The following is a 25,439-nucleotide window of genomic DNA, read 5'->3' on the forward strand; positions in this document are numbered from 1 at the left end:
GTATTTAAAAAATTATTTTAATTTAATAATGTATCTACAGTATACAAATTCACTAGTAGTAACAGTCAAGTGTATTTGATCATCAAGATTCTCGTTACACAATTAAGGTGAGTAGACCTTAAGATCATTAAAAAAAAATTGATATGCCAACTGTTTAGTATATGAAGATTTTGCTCCTTGATTCTTTTAATTAAAATAAGTATGTGTGTAAAGTATAAATGGTAATGTCTATAAATTCTTAATTTAAATTAAGATATTGTTTAATTAAATAATTTTTTTATTATTAAATGATCTCCTTCGTTTATTCTGTTATTTGATCCTTTCAAATATTTTTTATTTTATTTAATCTCTCATTTTAGGGGATCAAATGAAAAATTAATGATATTAAAAAGTAAATGAAAAATAAAAACCACAAGAAATCCATTTAATTACATATATATATATATATATATATATATAGATATTTAAGTGATCATTCAATATCAATTATTGTCATCGTAATAATTCTTCAACTTCCATTAAATTTATTTGAAAAAATTTGATGATATTAATTATAAATAATCATATAATTTGATTTTTATGCTTATAAAGCACCAATATTATATATGTCAATTGTCAAGTATACTTTTTGTGCATCAAAATTCTCGATTTAAAATTAAGGTGACTAGAACTTAAGACCTATAAAATCATCGATATGTCAACTGCCAAGTACGCTTATTTTTGTTGGCTGTTCTTTGTCCAACTTGGCAATAGTTTCTCATAATCTGCCACATCAAATCTGAAAGTTCAAGTTTCCTGCTACAAGCATCCAACCAAGATAGCTTAGAGCGAGTTAAATAACTCTTTTATCTATTGTAATCATTTAGTTAACTTTAATTAACTTTTTTTAACCACCAAGTACTAGGATTAATAAGAGATTATTTCAGTTTAATACATGATCTTAAATTAGAGTTTAAGTGAATGTGTAATTTAGCTACAGGGGTCTTGACTTAAATAACATTTTAATGAAAAATTTTCTAAAAATATATTTCAAATAAATATTTAATCTATTTATAATAGTTACACTCGACTCAAATAATATTTTACAAAGACATTTCTAAAAATTTGTTTAAGTTCGAGTTCTCCTACAATAATTATCTTAACTGAAACAATGTTCTTATAAAGACTTCTAAAAATTTACTTAAACCTGAATCTACTTTAACTTAAAACTTTATTAAATGTATGTTCATATTCATACACCCAAAACAATTTAAATGACTAAAACGAGGTTCCCTACGTCTTTATGCACTAAAACATCTCTTTAAACAAAATCCCAAACTTCCCTGATTTGACATAATAATGACTCACTTTGTGGAAACCACTGCTCTATTTTAATGTTATGTTAGCCACAAGCCTACTCATTAACGCTACCAGATTGTGACACTCTTGTGGTTTCAACTTTCGAGCCAGTTGTCCATAATTCATCTTATCATAATTGCTTTGCAAATTTTTCAAATTTGCCTTTGATACAAACTTTGCAATTTCTTATATATAAATACTCCACACGTTGTTCTATTCTTTCTATCCTTCTCTAAATTCTCTCTCTCTTTCTCACTGTTAATAAACGAGAGAGAGACCATAGAGAGAGAGAACTTGAAAAGCATTGCAATATACGTTTGCTCCATTTGGTGCCATTGGCTGTGGCTAAATCTGGCACATGGAGTTGAACTAGTTAGTTCAGTGGGAATGCATTGTTAGCACAGTACTATAATAGTATCCACTGACTCTAGCTCTTTCATATTGCCTTGTCGTAACTCCTAAGCAACAATCAGTGAGTGACCAAAAGTGAAAACTAAAAACAATCCGTGTTCTTTTCGCAAAGCCAACAAGCCTCCAAGACCTGCTTCAAAAACCAAGCACAAATAGTGATATCATATCACATTCTTTTTTATATAGTCACTGCTCTATTAGTGCACTTTGTCTCTCCAAAGGAAACTAAGTAAGCCCCCAAATGGATCGGCTTTCATCAGCAACTACGTTTGAAAGCATGCATTATGGCAGTGCAAACCAAATGGGTTTGATTTGGCAGCAAGCCAGGGCACCCTTGATGGTTCCATTGCTGAAATTGTTAGTGGTTTTGTGCCTAGCCATGTCAGTTATGTTATTTGTGGAGAGAGTTTATATGGGTATAGTCTTAGTCATTTTGAAGTTTTTTAGGCGAAAGCCAGAGAAGCAATACAAATGGGAGCCACTCAGGGATGACCTTGAGCTAGGAAACTCTGCATACCCAATGGTCTTGGTGCAAATTCCAATGTACAATGAGAAAGAGGTATTAGTGGAAAGTTATACTATTTAACAAACCTCTTTAAAAAATAAAAAACTTTTATGACATGGATTGTTTCTTTAAAAATATTGTTTTTCTTTTTTCTGATGTTGAGGTTTTTTGTGGGTACTGTTCCATTGCTTGCAGGTGTATCAATTATCAATTGGAGCTGCCTGTGGGCTATCATGGCCATCTGATAGAATTATTATTCAAGTTCTTGATGATTCCACAGACCCAATCATTAAGGTTGAGATCATCCCTAGAAATATGACTTTTTGTTCCTTTATCTTGCAATAATTAAACAATGTTACAAATTCCTATTTCTTTCTCCCTTAGTCAACAGAAACCCACTCTTAGCTCTTTTGTACTCTCTAGGGGCTACATAAAATATAATTTTTCTCATTAGTCATAATCTAGGTCAACTTGCATGGAAAGGTTTCCTTCACAAAATAACATTTAAAAACCACAGCACTTTCTGTCACAATTCATTCAGAACATTAAGATAGTAAAGAAAAATGGTGACTAAAATCCTTGTAAAAAATGACACAATTCATTTAGACAGTTCTTGTTCTCTGATATGAATCTAGTTAATGCTTACGTAACCTTTTATGCTTTGTTTCTTTTTTGACCAAAACACCACAGAATATGGTGGAGGTGGAATGCCAGAGATGGGCCAGCAAAGGCATAAACATAAAGTATGAGATCAGAGAGAACAGAAATGGATACAAAGCTGGGGCTCTCAAAGAAGGCATGAAGCACAGTTATGTCAATCTATGTGACTATGTGGCCATCTTTGATGCTGATTTCCAACCTGAGCCTAACTTCCTTTGGCGCACCATCCCATTCCTGGCTCACAACCCAGAAGTTTCACTTGTCCAAGCTCGATGGAAATTTGGTAATTTTTTGTTCATTAAAGTTAAATATTCATGAAGCTCCTTTGTGCAAGCTTTCTTTAGGTAGGAAATAAAAGCAAAACTGTGTGTTCTTTAATAATGGATCTGGTATCAAAATATATTTTTCAGTTAAAAAAATACGCTTAGTTACAACTGAACATGGAAAGAAAATTCTTTTAGCACCAAAGCTTCATGGTCAAGCCAAACCAATGGACTGAAAATAGAATCAACTTAGAGATCCAAGGACTTGTTATTAAATGACATGATATGGTCATGTCAGAGAAAAAAAGACACAAGAGATAAAAATATAGCTAATAGATCTCTACAACCAACTATGGTACTCCTTCTCTGATGTATTTCTCTCTCTAACATGACCAATCCATATCCTCGAATATCTAAATCGAGGATCCAACGTAGAATATAGATGCCTTTGGAGTGTGACAATTATACTCCTTGTGTATTGCAGTAAATGCTGATGAATGCTTAATGACAAGAATGCAAGAGATGTCATTGGACTATCATTTCCTTGTGGAGCAGGAAGTTGGGTCCTCAACCTATGCTTTCTTTGGTTTCAATGGTAAATCATTTCCCTAACACTGATCACAGTTTCAAAGAAACGTAAACTGCAGAGAAATATTTCTTTGGGTGTCATGTGAATGTAGATGATATGGTGCAGGCACAGCTGGTGTTTGGAGAATTTCAGCATTAAATGAAGCTGGTGGATGGAAGGATCGCACAACAGTTGAAGATATGGATTTGGCTGTCCGAGCTGGTCTCAGAGGCTGGAAATTTGTCTACCTTAGTGACCTCAAGGTATCATTGAATCACACTTCATTTAATTGCATGACTGATAGAATTGTATTAACAAATTATAGTTGGCCAATCTATTACTAACTGGATCTAGGGGTTTAAAACCTTATTATGTCAGCTGATGGTGAATTTAGTTTCCCTTCCCTTATTTGAGATGAATAATAGAACATGAATTTAGAAGCCTTGTTTAAGTGGATTTTAAAAATTTTATGGACTGCAACATATATAATTTCTGCAATGGGTTATTCAGAAAACATTTTACAAACTGTTCTTTCAGTTGTACATCAAGTTTCTGTCGAGTCTTTTCTCCTGTACGGAATTTTTTATTTTGTATAACAATTTATCTAAATAATTTAGGTGAAAAATGAATTGCCAAGTACCTTCAAAGCCTACCGTTATCAGCAGCACCGGTGGTCATGTGGCCCAGCTAATCTTTTCAGGAAAATGGCAATGGAAATCTTAAGAAACAAGGTATCAGTTTCCTTGTAATTATTTTTTAATCTATACTATAGTTTGTTTTAATAATTATGCATCTTCTCTTCTAATTCCTTTTCTACCATATCATACAGAAAGTCTCCATGTGGAAGAAGTTTTATGTGATTTATAGTTTTTTCTTTGTACGAAAGATCGTAGCCCATGTGGTCACATTTGTATTCTACTGTATCGTGATGCCAGCAACTGTTTTAGTTCCAGAAGTAGAAGTTCCCAAGTGGGGTGCTGTCTATATACCTTCTATCATTACCCTCCTTAATGCTGTTGGAACTCCAAGGTAAGCATTTTAAGGTGTCTAAATTACGCAGACAACGTGTTCTTGCGTTCATTTGCAAGTAACTTATCATATACACACCTTTTGCAGGTCAATCCACTTATTGATATTCTGGATACTTTTTGAAAATGTCATGTCAATGCATAGGACCAAGGCAACACTTACAGGTTTGCTTGAGGCAGGAAGAGTCAATGAATGGGTAGTTACTGAGAAATTGGGAGATGCTCTTAAAACAAAATCAGTTGGCAAAGCAGCTAAGAAGCCTCGTATCAGGATTGGTGAAAGGTATACCTATATAAGGAGAATGCTTCAGTTTTATTAGCTTGTTATCATCTGTTGCCCCATAGAATAAACAATATAGACATGAGTTGAGTTGATTCCCTCAAATTCGGAACAGGTGTATGCAGTTGCATGATAGCAATCACTCTGCATGCAAACTTAAATTATGGTTTTTATAACTAGAAATCACTATTTCACCTTCAGTACTTATTTGTTGATGACTATTGATTAACAGGCTTTATTTCCTAGAACTTGGAGTGGGAGCCTACCTCTTTTTCTGTGGATGGTATGATCTTACCCATGGGAGGAACCACTACTTCATATATCTTTTCCTGCAATCTTTTGCCTTCTTTGTGGTTGGGGTTGGCTATATTGGCACCTTTGTTCCTAATTCTTAGAGGAACTCCTCCATCAGAATTATTGAGTATCATTCGGCATCCCATTCACTACAAGAAGGAACAAAACGCAGTTTCTTCTGCCGGTAGCTGCCATTCAATTTGTTTTAGTAGCATACATTATTTTTATAACAAGTATTTGTCATACTTTCAATTGTTTTTAAATGGAAATAGACAAGGAAGACAGATAAATGAAAAAACGGAGATTTGTTTATTACTTGAAATGCCTTGGAAAGGATAATCAATAAATTGGAAATTTGGAATATAGAAGCAAGTTGACACAACTTCTGCTTCCCTCCTCCTTTTCTCTAAACTGAAAATTGGAACTATTAAGTCCAGTTTGCTCCCTGCTGAGCTTATTGTTACAAACATAACTTCGGACTTCCAAGTTCCAAGCCACAATCCAAAGTCTCCTGTCCTTGAAAATTCTTTTTCTAAGGCAAGGTCCCAATAAGCATATCTTCTCTCTCAGGTACGGCTTTATTCATTCAAACGCCACTATTTATTAAAAGATGTGAAAATGGAAAAAATCAAATAGGTCTAGGAGTCTTGATTTGTTAATAAGAAATTAGAATTTGCAATAGTTTATATTATTAAAATAATTACAATAAAATCTGAAGTGTAGAAAAATATGTACATACAGAAATTCCAGCCTCTCCAGCAGCACCTAACTTATCATTTCAAAGGTTGAATTTAAACAACTTTCTAGGACTTCTGATAGAGATTACCATCCTGCTCTAAGCAGCATTCAGTTGATCAAGAGTTCATTCTAAAGAAATAGCCGAAAAATCTTATAAGCAAATGCCAATTGACATCATTCTCACTTCCTAAATAATTTGTCTACAATTTAGGTCACAAATCAAGAGCAATCTACATCATGATCAGTAGAATTCCATATACAAATATCGATATTGAGCTTCCCTGAAGAAGCAAGAAAATGGAAAGGAATTAAAAGAAAATCTACTGGGGGAAAATCCTCCATTCGAGCAGGAAAACTCTCAGCTACAGACTTTAATCTAAGAGAACTTCTTCCCCTACATGAAACAATCTCATAAGTAAACCTCTCTTTTAATGAGCTTGGACCAATACAGGTTATCATCACTATATTCCCATTAATCTCTGTGCCCTTGTTGAGGAGAAAGAGAACCCCATCTTCTTCTGCCTGGAGAACAAGGAATTGTTCGTTCATTTGTAAATAGATAGATAATGGATAATTATATTTGAATCGTCTCCCAGAATCCCAGTGTTTACTGCTGAAATGCAATGCCAACTGTTCAAACGACCCAACATAGTTGCAGCCTTGAAGTGGGCAAGTACATGGAGAATAGATGCATGTCACTTCATGGTCATTACTGGTCATGTAATCCAGAGTTTCATTGCAGCCATATTCTCTGTTTTGGCAAGGTGATTTGATTGATTCAACTACTAAATCCGCATCTCCACTCAATACAGTTCTGGTCCTGGGAAGACCAAGGATGCCTTCCTGTAGAAACAATTTAGTTTTTGAGAGGGTAAACATTCTCAAGCTGCATATGTCATAATAAAAAAAATCCATGTGCACTCGTTTAAATGCATCCATGCCAGGATGCCTGCACACCTGAATGCGCATGCACAAAACAACACAAATACAGGTCTTGGAGAAGAGTGTAGAAATAGAACTTCCACTAATAGTTCCTTGTGAACCCCACCATACATTTAGAAAGAAATTTGACCAGCTATGACAGTTAGGAAAAGATAATGTTTAGAAAAAGCTATAAAATTCAAGCCACTCAATACTTTCTCACTGATTACTTTTCTCTGCACTCAGATTATTAACAAGTGCTGCTTTAGGATTTTCATAATGAATATCAAATGTGTTTAACAAAAATATACATCAACAATCTACTAAAAGAAATAAAATTCCTAATGTGTTAATATAAGGAGAAGCTCAACCAAAAATCAACAAAGAAAAATGGAGAACAAAATGAATATCTCAAGCCTAATAATTAATGCAATGAGAAAACCATTTTTTATAAGTCTCATCGTGATCTATCACTCTTATGAATTCGTTTAAACACAGTACAAGGCAATAAGCATGCTGTTATCCTGACTTTAAAAAAACAGTGCCCATAAGGAACCCCCAGAAGGGTACAGTAAGAGAAAAGTGAATATAATAAACAGCTTTCAATGCAACGGTTATAATTTGTGAATCAATTGTTACACTTCTTCCTTGGTTCCAGGTATCTTTTTTCTAAATATTTTAAAATCTTTATGAAATAAAGCATATTGAATGTGTAGACCACAACGGGTAAATTGGTTGCATCAGCTAAAATGCCAATGGACAGCCTTAAAACAATCCATTCATCAACTGGCTAGCAACATGTGGTCTTATGGCACAACACAATATCACTAGTTCAAAACCCAACATTGCCAAACAAAGAGACTAGACCAGTTGCTTGATAATGTGTAAGAGCAAGGGTCACGTTAATAAGTTCTTTCATATTATCCACCAAAATGTTTAAGAGAAAAACAGTTCCACCAAAATCTATAGTCATTCCAAATTAAAGAAAACACATCATGGTTCCTCAGATTTTTATTTCAATCAAACTCAAACTTTTAAAACTGACTTACTCCACTTGCAACTATTGCAAAGTTGGAAAGAAAATTATTCATTGGTCTTCTTCCTTCATAAAAGAAAGTAAAAATTTTGGGTTCATAATTATAAAAATAAGAGGGTATAAAACAGGGCCTTTTGACATGCACTTGTGGACATAAAAAGAGGATAATAATAAAGAATGACAATGGCATTATCACCTCATTTGATTCTGGTTCAAGAAGGGAACCATGCCCAATCCTAGTGCTTTCTGTGCTAACTGATGGGCCAGCTGGATGATTTCTATAATCTGGGAAATTCATACTATGGCATTTCTTCTTGCTTGATGGCTGCAAAGTAAAAACATACCTTAATATCTGCACAAACTTAGGATCCACTAGTTTAACAAAAAAAACATCTAAATAGTATGGTTCTGAAGTTAAGTCATTAAACAAATGGTTTTAGTTTGACAATTAAAACATCTCATTAAACAAATGGTCAGTAGATGCCTTAAGGTAAGTCATTTTCATCTCCTTGAAGGGTTTTCTAATTTCTACCATTAAAACATATATTCTGTTGACCTAAAAATAGGAAAATAACATAGTGTTGTAATAAAATAAATTGTACATCATTATCTACCTCGCCAAAACCATAACCGCCAAGTTCCTTTTCTCGTTTTTCTCTCTCAGCAATCTCCTCCTCCCCCCAAGAAAACAGATATGGAACACTATATGGAACTAGAGCAGAAGCCCCTTCAAGAGATATGCTCTCATAGTAGAAAAGCTGAAAAAGAAATAGGAGTCAGGTAAAAAAACATTAATAAGCTAAATGGAAGTTGCAGGGAAAACAATGTTACCTGCAGAAATAAGAGACAACCACCAACAGCTCTTTGCTTCCCTTGATGGAAGCGTGATATCTCTCGAACCAGCCTATCAAGCAAGAATTTACCCCAGTTATACTGATGGACAAGATCCATATTTGTCAAAAAGTGGAGGAATGATGGGCTAACATCCAGCCTAGCTGTTGGGGACAGAAGCGTTCCCAGCACATAAAGAATAAATGACCTCTTAAAATCATCTCCAGCCTCAGCAGTTGCCAACCGCTCCTCTAAAAGTCGCACTGAAATTCCATGATTTGTTGCATTATAACTGTTACGTAAATCTAAAATCAAGTCTTCTGGACCAGAGTTCACCACTTCTTTCCCATTGGCAGATAATCCCATCACTATCTCTACATCTTTCGGAGTTAACATCATGTGCTCATTACAGATCTCCAAGCTGCAATTAGTAGTGTCAAACCTCTCCAATAACCAAAGACACAAACTGCGCCGAAGCGTTTGGCATCTAAGGCCGAGGAGGCTGCCAAAGCCCATACACTTAACTGCCTCCTTCTGTTCAGGTGTGAGGCACTGTAACACATTGAATAAGCGACCGGGAGAGCATCTTGTTACTAGTTTAGTCTGCATTATTTTATCTTCAACTTCAAGATTCATTTAACTATTAAAATGAATAAACAAATCAACCATCACTCAAGTGCTTGGAATTACCTGTTTCTTTGGTTTGGGGACAGGGGCAGCACCTGAACTCAAGTAGCCATCCCACGCTTCACGTGCATGCTTAGAATACTTTTCCTTCTCTTCAAGACTCATCGACTTCCACACATCTGAGGCAGCCTTTGTTGCCTGCAGCGAGAATAATTGCTACTTCAATTATTGTCATAAATAGTTTTTCACCTACAAATGTACTACAAACCTAGCAGTTTCAAAAGTCAATAAAGATGCTCACAGCTTTAAGACCCGATGACTCAGGATGGGAAGCAATATACTCTTTGATAAACTCCTTACTGCAAAAATTGATTTAAGACTTAGTAAGTAGTTCACAAAATCAGAACAGAAAACAAACACACACAAAACAAATGAAATTTCACTGTTAAGAAATCAAAACAAATCACCTAAAATACACCCATGAGCATGCAGGACGAGGAATCAAACCTTCCTTCTTCCTCTTCTTTTTCCTTTGCCCTTCCGTAATATGTTGTTCAACCCTTTGGTTTACCATCGTTGTGAACTTCACATTCTATCCATAAATATCAAATTTAAAATTTAAAATTTAGATAGTTCAGACACCTATATGTCATTTTCAACCCATACCCCATAACAAACTAATAATCCTTGCAATGTAATACCGAAGACAAAGAAAGCAAAGGCAACTCAAATTTTTACAATAAGTAACACGTGTTCCATATCGTTTGTGCTTTTGGCTCATTAAACACGATCCCATTTCCTAAAAATCCAAAACAAAACTTACACCTTGCCAGTCAGCAAGACATGACTATGAATAATTTAAAGTAACCAGAAAATACATAGAATTTTGTTTTTGTGTGTGTGTGTGTAGATAGATAGATAGATAAAGGTATAAGCACGATACATATTGACATGATGAAAATGCAAAATACTGAAGAAACGGTGAGATAACTTTATGGATAAAATGCAGAAGAAATTTATCGGAAGCTTATACGTATACTCACTGATAAGTATAATTATTGGTAGAAAGAAGGGGTTGGACGACGGTGTCGCAGTGGTGGGGTCGTCTCCGGCGACTCTTGTGCTCTCCTCGGAGAAGGGAAGGCTAGATTAGCCAGTTCAGGCAAGAGTGACACCACTGGCACGAAACTCCCCGTTTCAAATGGGCCTTTACTTCGCGGAATTTAAGTGGGCCCAAGTCCAACCCCCAATGGATCACGGAATTTAACTCCTCTTCTTTACCAAAAAATAAACCATTTTGTTTGTTATTTATACAATTTTTTTATTATTTATAAAATTTTATTTTTAAAAGTGTGTTTAATATATTTTAATAATTTAATTTATTTTTTTAGTTTTTAAATAACAATCTAGGAAGCTAGAAGTCCAAAAGTAAAATATAAAAGAGATTTACATAGTTTTTTTTTTTTACTCCTATTGTTATCCATTTATGTAGCTACAAATTCAATATTTTTATTATTTTCAAAAGATACAAGTGAGATTCACTTGTTAATTAGTTTTAGATAAAATATTATGAATTTCCCTTATGATATAAATTACATGATGAATATGATTAACTCTTTTATTAATTATGAAAGTGTTGATTTTAAAATTCATTTCTTTTGCATGTTCACAATTTATCATCTCATGAAGCCTTAAAAAAAAAACTCTCATAAGTCATTATTTTCTATTGTGAGAGCAAACTAAGTCATGACAATGTCAACAGAAAGATGAGAATAGAAAATCAAAATTTTTATTTTATTATCAAATAATGCCTTGAAAGATAAAAGCATATTTATTTTGCAAAATAAGTCAAAGGATAAATGGTCTTTTAAAGAAATTGTGTTCATCCTAATTTTTATCAAATGTTGATAAAAAATAAATATTTTTATATAATAAAATCACACCTAGTAAAGCATGATAAATAATTCTTTTATAAAAGTGGTCCAAAGTTTTTGATGAGATTTATCCTAAGCTTTTTGAATTTTGGACCTAACTAGAACTGTGACGTAACTTAAGTTACAAATTTTATAATTGAGTGTTTTAAAAATGACATGAAAGTTCACGTTTTGAACTAAAATTTTAACTCAAAAATTACTTATTTTGGAATTGTAAATCATGAGATATGAATAAAAGTTATTCTGGGTGCAGATTAGGATTTGTTTGGAAAAAAATGCTATGAACCCTAAAATTTAGAATTGGAGAAAACCGAAATTCATATATTGTAAAAAAAATAAAAGAAAAAAATATGATACAGATGACACCACAAATAAAGATGTTTGATAAAGCCAACAAGATCGCTACAAAAATTGATGAATTCTTATTAAGATCATAGATTATAAGGAAAAACTCTAGCAGAACATAATATTTACTATAATATGATTTCAATCAAGTATTTGTTATTTCTCCAAATAATTTCCAAAAGTTTTAATACAATTCAGTTTAAGAGTTTGTTCACATAAACTTGACATATTAAAAATAAAAACTCCCTTACTACAAACATGATGTATATGTCTCAGTGGTTAAGTGGACATATCTTAACGTCAAGTGCATGATTCAAGTCTTGATGTAAACAATAATGTATAATTACATATTTTTTACACAAAGTTCCAAAACAAATAAAAAGTCTTTCAATCTCTACTTAAAGCTTTGAACTCTTCTTTCATTATAAGTTGGCTATGCATGTGTACATTTTAGAATAAGTGTTAGCCTTATATTGGGGTTGAGCTTTTAGCATGGTGATGAGCATGTGTTGTAGAGTTTTTGGAGCCTTCCTTGATCTAGCTCTTATCATGAGTCTTCTTAAGCCTTGTAATAGATCTTGAATTCCATGTGATAGTTGAGCTTGAACTTAAGTGGTGATGTCCACATTAGTTTTATAATAAATGTATATATTAAACTATATACTACGAGAATGTGTTAACTAGAAAAAAAAAAATTATGTATTACAAAAATATAATACATAATATAATATGAGTAACTATGGTTATATAGTTTTAAAGATTTTTATAAAAATAAATTTTACCAAATACGTATTTAAATATTTACTTGATTTATCTTTTGTTAATTATTTCAATTTTTTTTAAAACACATTATTTAACTTATTTTAACATCAACAATAAAATAAATTTATGATCCATAATCAATCTAATTATTTCATCATGTATTAAAATTTATTGAATTTTAATATTTAAAAATAACGATTTTATTTTGAAATATATATTTTTAAGTAAAACATTATCATTTTTAGTTGTTTAAAATTAATTAACTGAAATTAACATCTTAAAAAAAATAATTTATCTTTTCCCGAGGAATACGACGCCGTTTACATCATCGTCAGACAAAATTATCCTTTACGAAACTTGCCTCGATCCTCTCCATTTTCTTTCCAAGTGACCCTTCTCTTATTTTCCACTCTCCTTCTTCCTCGACCCTCGTCCGCCACAATCGTCGCCGGAAAACATCAATGCCAAACCACTAAACCCCAAAACCCCACTGCCACAACCATGAGGGTGTCCTCCCCCGCGGCGGCGGCGTCTCACGCTGACGACCACCGCATCTCCACCCTTGGCCATCGCGACGCCGAGTCCCTCTTCCGCTCCAAGCCCATCGCAGAGATCCGAAAAACCGAGGCCGCCATGCGGAAGCAGATCGAGGACAAGAAGGAGGAGCTCCGGCAGCTGGTCGGCAACCGCTACCGCGACCTGATCGACTCGGCCGACTCCATCGTCCACATGAAGGCCTCCTGCACCGCCATATCTGCCAACATTTCTGCCGTGAACGGCCGCATCCGCTCCCTCTCCCTCTCTCAATCCCATTCCCAAACCAAGCTCCATTCCCAGTCCCGAGCCTGGACCTACGGCGTTGCGTGCCGCGTCAAGTACCTCGTCGACACGCCCGAAAACATTTGGGGCTGCCTCGACGAAGGCATGTTCCTTGAGGCAGCGTCGCGCTACGTGCGTGCCAAGCACGTGCACCACCGCTTGTTCCTCGATTCCGATGACCAGAAGAACAAGATCTTGGCCAATTTTCCGCTTCTTCAGCACCAGTGGCAGATCGTTGAGAGCTTCAGGGCGCAGATCTCCCAGCGCAGCCGTGATCGCATGCTCGATCGCGGCCTTGCCATTGCTGCTTATGCCGATGCGTTGGCTGCCGTCGCTGTAATTGACGAGCTCCAGCCCAAGCAGGTATTTTGTTTTTTTCGGTCGGAATTTTGGGTTATTGACTGTTGTGATTGTTTTCAGTTTGTGGATTTGTGTGATTTGAGATGTGTTTAGGTGCCTGGTTCTTAGATTGATTGGTGTGGAGTATTTGGTGAGTGTGGATTGAGAATTGGGTTGGAAATGGGGTGTAAGAGGGTGTGTCATTGCTTGCGGTTAGCAGATTTGAGTGATTTGAGATGTGGGCAGTTGCTTAATTCGTCATTTGATGGGTATAAACTGATTTGTTGATGAAAAACAGGTGTTGAGCTTGTTTCTGGAATCGAGGAAATCGTGGATATCGCACATGTTGGGTAATGCTGGTGCTGGAGATGCTTCCTCCTTGGTGGTTTCGGTATTGTGTGATGTGTTGGGTATAATTCAGGTCAGTGTGGGTCAGGTGGGTGAGTTGTTTTTGCAAGTGTTGAATGATATGCCCCTTTTTTACAAAGTCATTCTGGGATCTCCTCCTGCATCGCAATTATTTGGTGGGATTCCCAATCCTGACGAGGAAGTTAGGCTTTGGAAGTCATTCAGAGATAAACTGGAATCGATCATGGTAATGCTTGATAAGCGTTACATTGCGGATACTTGTTTTACTTGGCTGAGGGAATGTGTAAACAAGATAAGTGGAAGAAATTTGATTGATGCCATTGGTAGTGGCCAGGATCTTGCTTCTGCTGAGAAATCAATAAGGGAGACAATGGAAAGCAAACAAGTTCTACAGGGGAGTCTAGAATGGCTCAAGAGTGTTTTTGGGTCTGAGATTGAGTTACCTTGGAGTAGGATTCGGGAACTCGTTTTGGAAGACGATTCAGATCTTTGGGACGAGATATTTGAGGATGCTTTTCTTGGCAGGATGAAAGAAATTATTGACTTGAGATTTAGGGAGCTAACTGGCTCTGTTAATGTGATGAGCTCAATTTCTGCTGTAGTTGACTCATTTACCAAGGACAATGATGTTCAGGGGTACTTGAACAGACCTTCTACAGCTGGTGGTGTTTGGTTTCTAGACTCCAATGCCAAAAAAACTGGAGTTGTTTCTGGGTTTAAAGCCCAGCCTGAGGAGAGTGAATTTCAGTCTTGTCTTAATGCCTATTTTGGTCCTGAAGTAAGCCAAATCAGGGATGCAGTTGATGTTTCTTGTCAGAGCATCCTCGAGGATCTTTTAAGTTTCTTAGAATCTCCAAAGGCTTCTAGAAGATTGAAGGATCTGGCACCATATTTGCAAAGTAAATGTTATGAAAGTGTGTCTTCTATATTGATGACACTGAAAAAAGAGCTTGATAGTTTAAATGCCTCCATGGAAAATGGCGACAAGGCAGTGCCAACAACTGTTACAGTTGAAAAATCTCTTTTCATTGGACGATTATTGTTTGCATTCCAAAACCATTCTAAACATATACCTTTGATACTTGGTTCTCCCAGATTTTGGGCCAATGGGAATGCATCTGCAGTAGGGAAATTACCAACTATGGTGAAACAATCTCGATTTGGAACTGATTCTGCTGTCTGTGATAGTCCAGGAAGACAAACAAGCCTTGCCTCTAAAAGACAAAATTCATCTGCTATTGCTGCTTTGCTTGGAGCAAGAGAAGGTGCAAGTCATGAATTGGAAGAACTGAATAAGACTATAGGGGATCTTTGCATTAGAGCTTACAACTTGTGGATATTATGGCTGTCCGATGAACTTTCTGCCATTGTCTCTTGGGATCTTAAACAAGATGATGCTTTATCTTTGAGCACACCCTGGAGGGTAAGTGTTATTTACCTCCTTGCCCCCTCTGGTTTGTTCTCTTTGCTTTACCATGACATGAGATAGCTTAAACTCATTCGTCATAATTTGTTAATCTTCCACTTGCGAGCCTTTAATTTTTGGAGAACCTTTATATGTCTTACAAGAGTACTTGTAGTTTGTTCCTTTTGAAGATCTCTATTAATAAAAGTTTGTTAGATGATAAGAAATAAAGAAGGAAAGCATGAGAAGGAGGATAAGAAATTCCTTATGAATAAAGAGTAAATGAAAACCAAAAATACTGGAAATCAATAAATTTAAGCTCTTCAGCCTATTTTAATATCAGCAGAATGGAAAACCACTTAACCAACATTGGGTTTGGGTCAAAACTTGTCCCTGATTCCTGCTTGAACATTTATAGCACTGCATATCATGTGATTGTAGTCTGAACTCTATGAAACGGAATTGTGATTATACTATGGATCTTGTGAAAATTTGGAAACTTTTAAGGATCCAAAATTTTAATGACATATCAAGAAACACAACCCAAACAACTTGTAGCAATCTTTATTGAATGATTGGAGTTTACATCCTGGAGGAAACACTATACCATAATCCATGAATTTGCTATCTTGTTAAGCAAATCATGCAAAAGTCTTGCCAGAAAAGCTATATGTTAGAACATTGCCCTATTTTAATATTTCTTTATTGAGATTCCTCACCAGAACTAAGCAAGCCTAAACCCTATTTGTTATTATCATCTTTGAGGATGATAACAAGGAATTGAAAGAGCCTAAAGTCCAAATAGTTCAGGCCACTGTTGTCAATTTTGTTTGAAATTAGTTGTGAATTATTGCCTGATTTATATGATGATGTCTTCAATTAGTTTACTTCAAGATCTGTATTCTTGATAATTAGTTGTTTCTTATGTTTTCCACGATCACTAACTTAATCCTCCCAGAAATGGGTTGACAAATCTATAATGGTGAGATTTTTTCACCTTATTTTGAATGAATTGGAAGCATTTAGTTTGACAAATTCTCCTTCCTTCCAAACTTTCATTCCTTTAGTGGTGTTACTTAATGGAAGGAATCACTGATGCAATGCATAGAATGCAGTGATATATATCTTCTTAGATTTATTTTATTTGAGTATTTAGTTAGCAATTTACTGAAGTTTGTCTATTTGAGACTGAGAGGATTGAAATGAATTGAAAATGTGTTAAAGAAGTACTTGTTTACTATGATATTTTGCTTTGCAACCAACTAATGATGATATGTCAAATGAAAACTTGTGGCCTTTCAATATAGAACCAGCTTAACTTTTGTTTGCTTTTTTGAAAGGATAGTAAAGTATCATCAATTTCAAGTGTTGTCATTGGGTAATGTTGTCATTTTTTTTGGTGGGACCTTGTATTGTGATATGCCGACCAAGTTATCGTTTTAATCTTGAAGGTTGCTCATTATTTGGTTTCCTAAACAGGGCTGGGAGGATATTGTAGTCAAGCAAGATCAATCGAATGAGAACCAATCGGAAATGAAAATATCTCTTCCATCTATGCCTTCTCTGTATATCATCTCGTTTCTATTTAGAGCTTGTGAAGAAGTTCATAGAGTTGGAGGTCACGTACTTGACAAGAAGATTTTGCATAAACTTGCATCAAGATTATTGGAAAAGGTAGATATTTCTGTGTGTTAATCTATTTGAAGTTCATGTCCACCAAAGTGATTCTGCCTCTCTAAATTTATTTCCTCTCTTTCCTTTTGTTTATTTATAGAAAATGAGATTTCATTGAAAATAAGAAGAGAAAATGACAGTGAGGATAATATATCCTAAAAATCATATAAAACATAAGACAGAAAACAATGAGAAGTGAACTAAGAATTCAGCAAGGTTGTCTAATCCCTCTGCAAGCTTTCCTTGTGCTGCATAATGTCTTTTTGCCTTTGGTGGTTTTGAGGTATTGTGACAATAAATCAATATCTTATCTGGGTGTCTTTTTTATATTGGATTCAAAGTTAAGAATAACCAAAAGTTATTGTCCTTATTAAATGGTTATAATTAAGTCCTGAATGATTATTGGTGAGTAGCCAAAAGAGAATTGAAAAATAAAAAGATTCACTTTCAATGAGGCTGTTTGAGCACCATTTGATATGCTAAATCCTTTTGATTTACTGGTGCATTTTGACGCTCAGATGGGATATGGAAGTTCCTGAAATCTACAACCCTCTAAATTTCTTTGTATGTTTTGAATTAAAATGAGAGTGAATAGAACCATGGGCATGCAAAAGCCTAACCTTTTTTTCGTATTAGCATAATGTTGACGGCTAGCATTATATTCTTTTACAATGTTGCTAGTGCTACAGATGACTAAACAATAGTGTGGCCTTTGCAATGCATGGTTTCTTATATTTGTTGTAAATCAAATGTTCCCAAAACCTGATCTTGAAGAAAAACATGGAAAAGTATAAAATTATCATTAAACTAGTAATTTCTTCTGAAGCATCTGGTCAAAACTAAATTTTGCTTATAGATATATCATCAAATTACTAATTTCTATCTCTTTATTATTCATTAACATTTCCTTTTGTTTTTATGGAATTTATTACAATTAAATGAAAGGTCTCTACTTTTAAAATCAAAAGTACAAAATAAATACATGCATATCTCTGAGACAAACATGAGTAAATAATAATAAAGGCTGGTTAATAATAGCTTTCCACCCCTTTCCATTTTTATTGAAGAAAACAGTTTGAGAAAGGTGTTGAAACTGGAGCTAAGGCCGCAGCTTATCCCATTAAATTTGTTAGGTTGAAATCCCTGGGCAAATAGAACACACTTACACTAGCACTGGCTTGCAGTTTTTATTTCACCATAAACGTAAGTACCAGGAAAATATTGCTCAAATCTAGGTGTTACTGCTCACTGTGAAGACATGTTAATCAATGGTCAATGAAGTGTCATTTAACCATGTTGCCATTCCATCCTGAATTGTTCAATGTTTTGGAACAATTTTCTAGGTGGTGGCTTGTCAAGTTATTATGTATTTTTGTTTCAATGACTCTTGCTATGTTGTTCACTGCTTACATCTACAGGTAATTGGAATCTTTGAGGACTTCCTTTCCACTGAAGAGGGTGGTTCCCGACAAGTGTCAGAAAAAGGTGTCTTGCAAGTTTTGTTAGATGTCAAATTTGCTACTGATGTTCTTTCTGGTGGTGATTCAAATGTGGTTGGGGAATCATCTAATAACCCGAAACCAAAGCTACCCATCAGAAGGAAGCAGGACCCAAGTTTGACGACATCAGCCATTAGAGAACGTTCAAATCAATTGCTAAATCGACTTTCTCAGAAACTAGATCCCATAGACTGGCTTACGTAAGTTTCTCATTCTTCTGTTCAAGTTCTTTCTTTTTGATTTAGACCTAATACCATGTTAGAAGGAACATAAGATGTGCAATACATGAACATTTGGGTTATACAATGATTACACATGCAAGGAAATAGCTAAAATAAATCTAGAAAATAATAGAAGTAGAAAAAATAGAAAACTGCCCTCTGAAATGCAAAAATTTTCGAAGAGTATCAGTGAAATGGATTACTCAAAGAATTGATGGCTCAAGGGCCAAGACTTGATCATGATTCATGAATTTTAAATATACTGTAACTCAAAGAAATCCATGCTCATGCAGGAGCAAATCCAGATGACATAGTTAGGCCCCATAATTTTGCAATCTGGGAGGTTGAAACATTGTAATATATTTTTTTGTGAAAATCATGGTTAGAGAGAATTTGTAGTGTGCATTTATTGTGCGGGGTTGAATTGGCTGTAGGTATTAATTTGCTTTTCTAGTAATTCAGAGTCATCTCAAGTTTTCCTTCTTTCCCTTGATCTGGTAATGATTTCTTATCTTACTTAATTTGTTAAAGGTACGAACCATATCTCTGGGAGAATGAGAGACAGACGTACCTACGCCATGCAGTCCTCTTTGGTTTCTTTGTGCAACTTAACCGTATATACACCGATACTGTTCAGAAACTGCCTACTAATTCAGAATCTAATATTCTGAGGTGTTCTACAGTTCCCCGGTTTAAATACCTCCCCATCAGGTTAGTCTGATCTTGTGTTTTATTTATATTGTGTCATTTTATAATGCATAGTTCTTTGCTTGTCTGTTTTACCGTCTTACTATTTATTTAATATAAATTAGTTTAAATCTGATAGTTCATCCAATGACTAATTTTTATGGTAGTTTTGCTAAGAAACCTATTAATTAAGCTATTGAATAATATTCTAAAATGTCATTTCATATTCACAAACTAATGTCTTGGTAAATCCAGTGCTCCAGCATTGTCCTCTAGAGGGACAAAGAAGGCATTTACCCCATCAACAAATGAAATTTCTTCAAGAAGTTCATGGAATTCTCTTACAAATGGAGAGCTTTCTCAGAAGATAAATTTGGATGATAGTTCAAGTCTTGGGGTGGCAGCACCATTACTGAAGTCTTTTATGCAAGTAAGCTTTTGGTTCTATCTATTGCTGTATTGCAGTTTAATTCATCATATTTTTTTATCAAGAAATTATGTGATGTTGAACTCCACGTCTCACATTTGCGTGTCATACACATTCATGGCTGCAGGGAACTCTTATTTATGCAGCCATACAAATGTATTTTTCCTTTCTATAGACAAGTTGTCTTTCTTTATACACTGTGGACAGTTGAGCAACTATTTAATGCAATTCCAATCCATATGCCAAGTGATTATTAGGAGTACAGAGTACTGTATCATTCAAAATCTAAAGAATTCCTTAGTAATTTTATTTGGATTATTCTACTGTAGTATTTGACTGAAGTAATTCTGAATCATTTCAATTTCTTAAACCGCATAGAACTTCATCTCCTACACCTAGTACTTGTATCATGTGTTGCTCTAGCCTGGAAAAGGTTATCCATTGAATTATAATTGGTTCCCTGATTAATTGAGAAAATTCTTTATAATTGTTGCCGAATTTGGTTAATGAGTTATCGTCATGCTCTGTGGTTGAGCATATAATACCATATTGCTTGGCCAGTAGATTTCAGTATACGCCGTTTACAACATTAGCCGCCTATACGCAAAATTTGGGAGTAAAGTCACCTTTGATATGATTGACCGATCTATATGAAGTCTTAATTGCATTTGTATACTGTTACTTCTCTATTCTTATATATCTAAAATCTGATTTAGAATATATTGTTTGATCGCATAGATTTGTAGGTATTGATACTATTTCTTATATTTCTTCAAGGTTGGAAGCAGGTTTGGGGAGAGTACTTTTAAACTTGGATCCATATTATCTGACGGGCAAGTTGGCATTTTTAAGGATAGATCTGCAGCTGCTATGTCCTCGTTTGGAGATATTTTACCTGCTCATGCAGCTGGTCTTCTTTCATCTTTTACAGCTCCAAGATCAGATTCATGATGGCTCAATGATTCAAAGAGATCCCAGTTGCTCTTGAAAAGTCTCGTTACCATAAAGTGTGATATCTCATGAAACCTTCCCAACCCTCCACCTTTCATACATGAAACCACTCTAGATAGAGCAACATTACAATCAGCTCCGAGTATTCTAAACATCTGGAGCAAATGGGTCAAAGAAATATAGGGATGAGGATTCTTAAAGTTGACTGGCGTGGTTAACTATCATTTTATCATTTGGCTTGGAAACGGTTTTGAATGTAAATGCCCAACTTTTAAGCATGAGGGAACTTGACAACAGATTGACGAGCGAGTAGTGTTGATGGTAGATTTAAGATCGCGTGTCATTTGGGTCAAGGAAGCTGAAATGGGATCTTGCTAATGTCAGAGTTGAGAGCTGCTATAATTTGTGGCTACTGTATTGCGTGGTTCTAATTTTTGGTCAATGTCTATAGTGGTTGCATAAATTCAATCAAATTATCTTTTGTTAGATATTTTTTAAGGTTCTCATTACAATGTAACTCTGTATTTCAAATACTCATTCAATGAACTGAATTCATATATCTGTAGTTTGTCATTATATTCCTGTTCTATTCATTTTGGTAAATGTACCTAACGCCAAATACAGTTTGGCATCAATTCAATATATGGGTTAAGTTTTTTTCTTTCTTTCGCCATGTAAATCACTAACATATGGTGATATAGAAATTTCTTTACAAAAAGAAGTCTTACGTATCTGTAAGTATACAATTTGGTCTATTAAATTAATGTTGATTATCTTTGGTTTTGAAAGTATTGTCGAAATATTTTATCATTTTAAAATGTTAACTTATTTATAATTTTGTTCTTTTGTTCATGGTTGTTAATAGGGTGATGTATTTACTGATATGGTATAAGAATCATATACATATAGTGTCATGTAACTAGATAATTTGGTCCTTAAAAGTTATTTTTTAACATTTATTTCCTGTAGACAAGGTTTATTCGTGTCATGTGTTAAAAAAAATAGTTTAGTTTTTCACTAAGTTCAATGACGTGTGATTTATATAACCTGAAATAAGACTTGTTATTGTATATTTATGCGTAAGAATGAGCAGATTGTTTTACTTCGATTCTTAAAAGTATTTATCTGAATAAATTAACTTTAAAATGTGTCAATTTTTTTATAATTTTATTCTTTCAAATATAACTGCTAAATGTGTAATAAAATCATACAATGATAATTTCTAGGCTATTATGATGTACTTTTTGATAATAATGTTATTAATCTTCTTTCTATTTGAAATAAATCATAGGAAGAGCATTTTTCCTTTTGCAAATAAGAAGGGTTGAAATGTTAAACTAGACTAAAATATTATGACAAATGATAAACTGAATGAATTTTAAACGAGTAAAATAAATTATTTTGCATTAAAAAAATTACACTTTCTCTAGCTTCGGCCTTAAACATAATTTGTGTATGATTTTGTTTTGCAAATTTCAATGTGTAAAACTCAATACACACTAATAACTTACATTTAGTTCACATCATTGCATCTATTGGAAACTACTAGCATGTTATGGATTATGAGTGACTTCAATTTAGTTTTGTCTCACGACAAAGAAATGCACCATGTCTCACAATTTTGCTCATGACTTACGAGAAGAAAATTTCTCTCATAATTTTGATATAGGTTTGTATAATACACTTACATGTGAGTAGTGATAGTTTTCTCATTTTAGTTTTCTTATTTTATTTTTCGTTTTCCACGAGCCCGGCGAGAATCAGGATGAATAGATTCAATTTGAGGAAGAAATCATGGACTTGTCCGTGGAAAAGGGTGATTTCCTTCGTTCTATTTCTCAAAATATTCGCCTAACGCAAAACGTATAAGCGTTTATGTCACTATGAATCCATTAATTAAATGACAAATACTATTAACCATTTCTTTAAGTTACTGATTACATTTGGCAAATGTTAATCGCTTCTCTTAAAGACACTGGTTAAGGAAGGATAAAATTCAGGTGCAACATTTTAAGTTACTGTTAGTTTTTTTTTTAATTAGAGTTAGAGTTTAACTTAGTACTTAAGACCAATGTTAATTATTCTTAGGCACTAATTAAAGAATAAAAAATTTATTAAATTGAGGGTTTTCTAAATGAGCGTGCCATTTTGTTACATTTGGTGATGACATGTTCTTGTCCCTCTAGGGCACGAGGTGGCTGGTGCTAGAGTCGTGCAAGCAACACTGTAACGTGGCTACACTTTTCAATGCTATATTACTCATATATAAAAACAAAAAGGACCAAATAATTCCAAACAAACAACATCGATTCAAAACAAATTCTAAGAAAATAGTTAATAAAAACTACACTTCAGTTTCCTCATCATGCTTGTCCTTATTCCAATTAAATTCATGAAAAACATATACGCATAATTTATTGAAGACCTTTTGTTTTAGACTTTTTGTCTTATATCATTTTTTTAATACCCTTTCCTATGATTAGCAGCACGTTATTATGATAAATATTAATATGCTTTTCTCTCTTAGCTGAATATTGACAATAAAAAGAAATAGATTGTTAAAGCAAAAAAGGACAGCAATGTTTTATTGCTATGCTTCACTTCATTCTTCATCAATGACTTGTACGTATATCTTTGTTCCACCAAACAACCACGTGGAATGTTTTGAACAACTCTTTTTTTTAGCTTTTTGAAAGGAAAATAGCATAAAACTAAAATGGGACCATCAAATTTCAGACCATTTGTGGACTCTAGTCATTATGCCTTTACAATTGAAGTAATTAGTGAAGGTATTTTATATTCTCATTCAATCATTAATTATTATGCAACTGATTCTTTTATTTTTAATTATTTAGCAGTATAAAAAATTTATATTTATATTGATTGAACATTCAAATTAAAGTTTTGAATTGAAATTTCTCGTTTTAGGCCTTATGACATGATCACATTTTAATGATTTTGATACTATACACTTAGTTACCATTTACCAAATTTATATGATTTCATCTCTTTCAATTAATCACCTCTTTATGCGTCTTTAATTTTCGTAAATAAGATAAATGTTGTATATCATACTTTCTATTTGACCACTTTTTGTATGATTTTAGGAAAATAATAACTTACACTTAAGCGTAAGTATAGATTATAAATCATTGCGTTGTTTAGCTTATATCATTTTATATATACATACACATAATTAAAATGTTGGATACTTAATATTTAATTGAGAACATTTAATGGTTTTTTTATTTGAAAATTATGATATTTAATTAATAGACTTAGATGTAATTTTTATCCCAGACGATATGACGTATTTATTTTAATTCTTAAAAATTTTTATTAATTTTTAATGCATAAAAAATATTTTAAAAATGTGCTTTTAGTCTTTGACAAAAGCACTAAAACTACTTAATTTTATTAAATATATAGAGTAAAAATAAAATAAAAAAACACGACCACATGGTATAAAATGTTTTAACTGTAATTTTTTTTATTAAAATATGAGTTTAATTTTAATACATTATCAGAATTTTTTTTTATACAATCAACTAATTAAATTTTATAATAGGTAAAATTTTTAAACTAACTACTACAAAAATGAACAATTTGTAGTGACATGATAATTCATGATTAGACTTATAAATCATACTAGCACTGAAAATACTAAAATGTCTTGATTTCTATCAATCAATCTCAAGCTTTAATTAATTTATTATAATCGACAGAAGTTAGCTACAATTTTATGAATATTTTTTTATTTTTAAATAAAATTAAAAATTATCTTAATAAAATATATATATTTATTGTTTCTGTAAGTTATTAAAATGGAGCTCAAAATTTAATTAAAAATTATAAAAAAACTATGTCTAACTTTTATTCTATCAAAATTTCCTACCACTACGAACATTCGATTCACTAGTAAAAATAGCACTTGGTAGAAAAATCTCGAGTTGGTACTTATAACATTGTTAAAAGCATATAAATTAGCACAGTGAATCAGTTTAATCAATGCTAAAAATAATAATTTTTAATTAATTTATTTACAAAACCTTAAAAGAAATTGTTTTTGTTTTCAAAATCAATCAAACATGTCTATAAAATTCCCAGAATAGTCTTCTATGAAGTAAGTAACATTAACCTTTTAAATGATATATTTTTATGCACACAACAAATATTGAATTGTAAGAGTTGCTGGTCAGGGCAATAACTGAACAAACCCATAATACTGGGACTGTTCGATTAGGAAAAAATGTTAAAAATGTGATTAAATTAACAACTGATTTAATTGAATAGATACAATATCACGGATTTAAGTCATAGCATTAAAAAAAATAAAGTATTATTACGAAGCAATGAGGTGTTACCACGTGGAATACGAACGGTTGAACCTATTTTAGAAATTCCAGGGCACTGAGGAATATTCCTTTTAATAAAAAAATAAAAAAGAAAAAGAAATTGCAGATAGGAACACGGGTATATAAAGAAGAGGCGAGTGGGAGAGCATGTT

General features: G+C 33.5%; 3 protein-coding genes across 15 annotated transcripts; 2 read left to right on the top strand and 1 right to left on the bottom strand.

The window, feature by feature from the left end:
* The first annotated feature begins 1,600 nt into the window (after nucleotides 1–1,600).
* On the top strand, nucleotides 1,601–5,560 carry LOC113870842 (glucomannan 4-beta-mannosyltransferase 9-like). Of its 3 annotated transcripts, XM_027507347.1 has the most exons (10): nucleotides 1,601–2,106; nucleotides 2,197–2,308; nucleotides 2,450–2,548; nucleotides 2,945–3,197; nucleotides 3,662–3,772; nucleotides 3,872–4,008; nucleotides 4,363–4,476; nucleotides 4,575–4,774; nucleotides 4,862–5,056; nucleotides 5,286–5,560. In XM_027507347.1, the coding sequence occupies exons 1-10, from the start codon at nucleotides 1,991–1,993 to the stop codon at nucleotides 5,446–5,448; spliced, it is 1,500 nt and encodes a 499-aa protein (XP_027363148.1). In that variant the 5' UTR covers nucleotides 1,601–1,990; the 3' UTR covers nucleotides 5,449–5,560. The 3 variants fall into 3 exon arrangements, with proteins under 3 accessions (XP_027363148.1, XP_027363145.1, XP_027363147.1); XM_027507344.1 differs by having other exon boundaries at nucleotides 1,601–2,308; XM_027507346.1 differs by having other exon boundaries at nucleotides 1,601–2,308; nucleotides 4,862–5,039; nucleotides 5,284–5,560.
* Nucleotides 5,561–6,007: 447 nt separating this feature from the next.
* On the bottom strand, nucleotides 6,008–10,670 carry LOC113870841. 8 transcript variants are annotated; one of them, XM_027507341.1, is made up of 9 exons: nucleotides 10,544–10,670; nucleotides 10,008–10,092; nucleotides 9,802–9,859; nucleotides 9,564–9,698; nucleotides 9,082–9,490; nucleotides 8,874–8,946; nucleotides 8,657–8,800; nucleotides 8,239–8,367; nucleotides 6,008–6,928 (listed from the first exon to the last, which is right to left on the bottom strand). In XM_027507341.1, exons 5-9 carry the CDS (start codon nucleotides 9,480–9,482, stop codon nucleotides 6,305–6,307), a joined length of 1,371 nt encoding a protein of 456 aa, XP_027363142.1. In that variant the 5' UTR covers nucleotides 9,483–9,490; nucleotides 9,564–9,698; nucleotides 9,802–9,859; nucleotides 10,008–10,092; nucleotides 10,544–10,670; the 3' UTR covers nucleotides 6,008–6,304. The 8 variants fall into 8 exon arrangements, with proteins under 8 accessions (XP_027363142.1, XP_027363137.1, XP_027363141.1 ...); XM_027507336.1 differs by having other exon boundaries at nucleotides 6,042–6,928; nucleotides 8,874–9,476; nucleotides 9,968–10,092; XM_027507340.1 differs by having other exon boundaries at nucleotides 6,116–6,928; nucleotides 8,874–9,490.
* Nucleotides 10,671–12,911: 2,241 nt separating this feature from the next.
* On the top strand, nucleotides 12,912–21,596 carry LOC113871125 (conserved oligomeric Golgi complex subunit 1). 4 transcript variants are annotated; one of them, XM_027507923.1, is made up of 7 exons: nucleotides 12,912–13,723; nucleotides 13,998–15,491; nucleotides 16,953–17,147; nucleotides 18,566–18,846; nucleotides 19,399–19,578; nucleotides 19,810–19,984; nucleotides 20,759–21,596. In XM_027507923.1, the coding sequence occupies exons 1-7, from the start codon at nucleotides 13,043–13,045 to the stop codon at nucleotides 20,930–20,932; spliced, it is 3,180 nt and encodes a 1,059-aa protein (XP_027363724.1). In that variant the 5' UTR covers nucleotides 12,912–13,042; the 3' UTR covers nucleotides 20,933–21,596. The 4 variants fall into 4 exon arrangements, with proteins under 4 accessions (XP_027363724.1, XP_027363726.1, XP_027363725.1 ...); XM_027507925.1 differs by having other exon boundaries at nucleotides 12,920–13,723; nucleotides 19,810–19,875; nucleotides 20,776–21,387; XM_027507924.1 differs by having other exon boundaries at nucleotides 12,920–13,723; nucleotides 19,399–19,485; nucleotides 20,759–21,387.
* The last annotated feature ends 3,843 nt before the right edge of the window (nucleotides 21,597–25,439 follow it).

This window comes from Abrus precatorius, unplaced genomic scaffold (assembly GCF_003935025.1).
Source record: "Abrus precatorius isolate BTA unplaced genomic scaffold, Abrus_2018 Scaffold7, whole genome shotgun sequence".
Taxonomy (NCBI): domain Eukaryota; kingdom Viridiplantae; phylum Streptophyta; class Magnoliopsida; order Fabales; family Fabaceae; genus Abrus; species Abrus precatorius.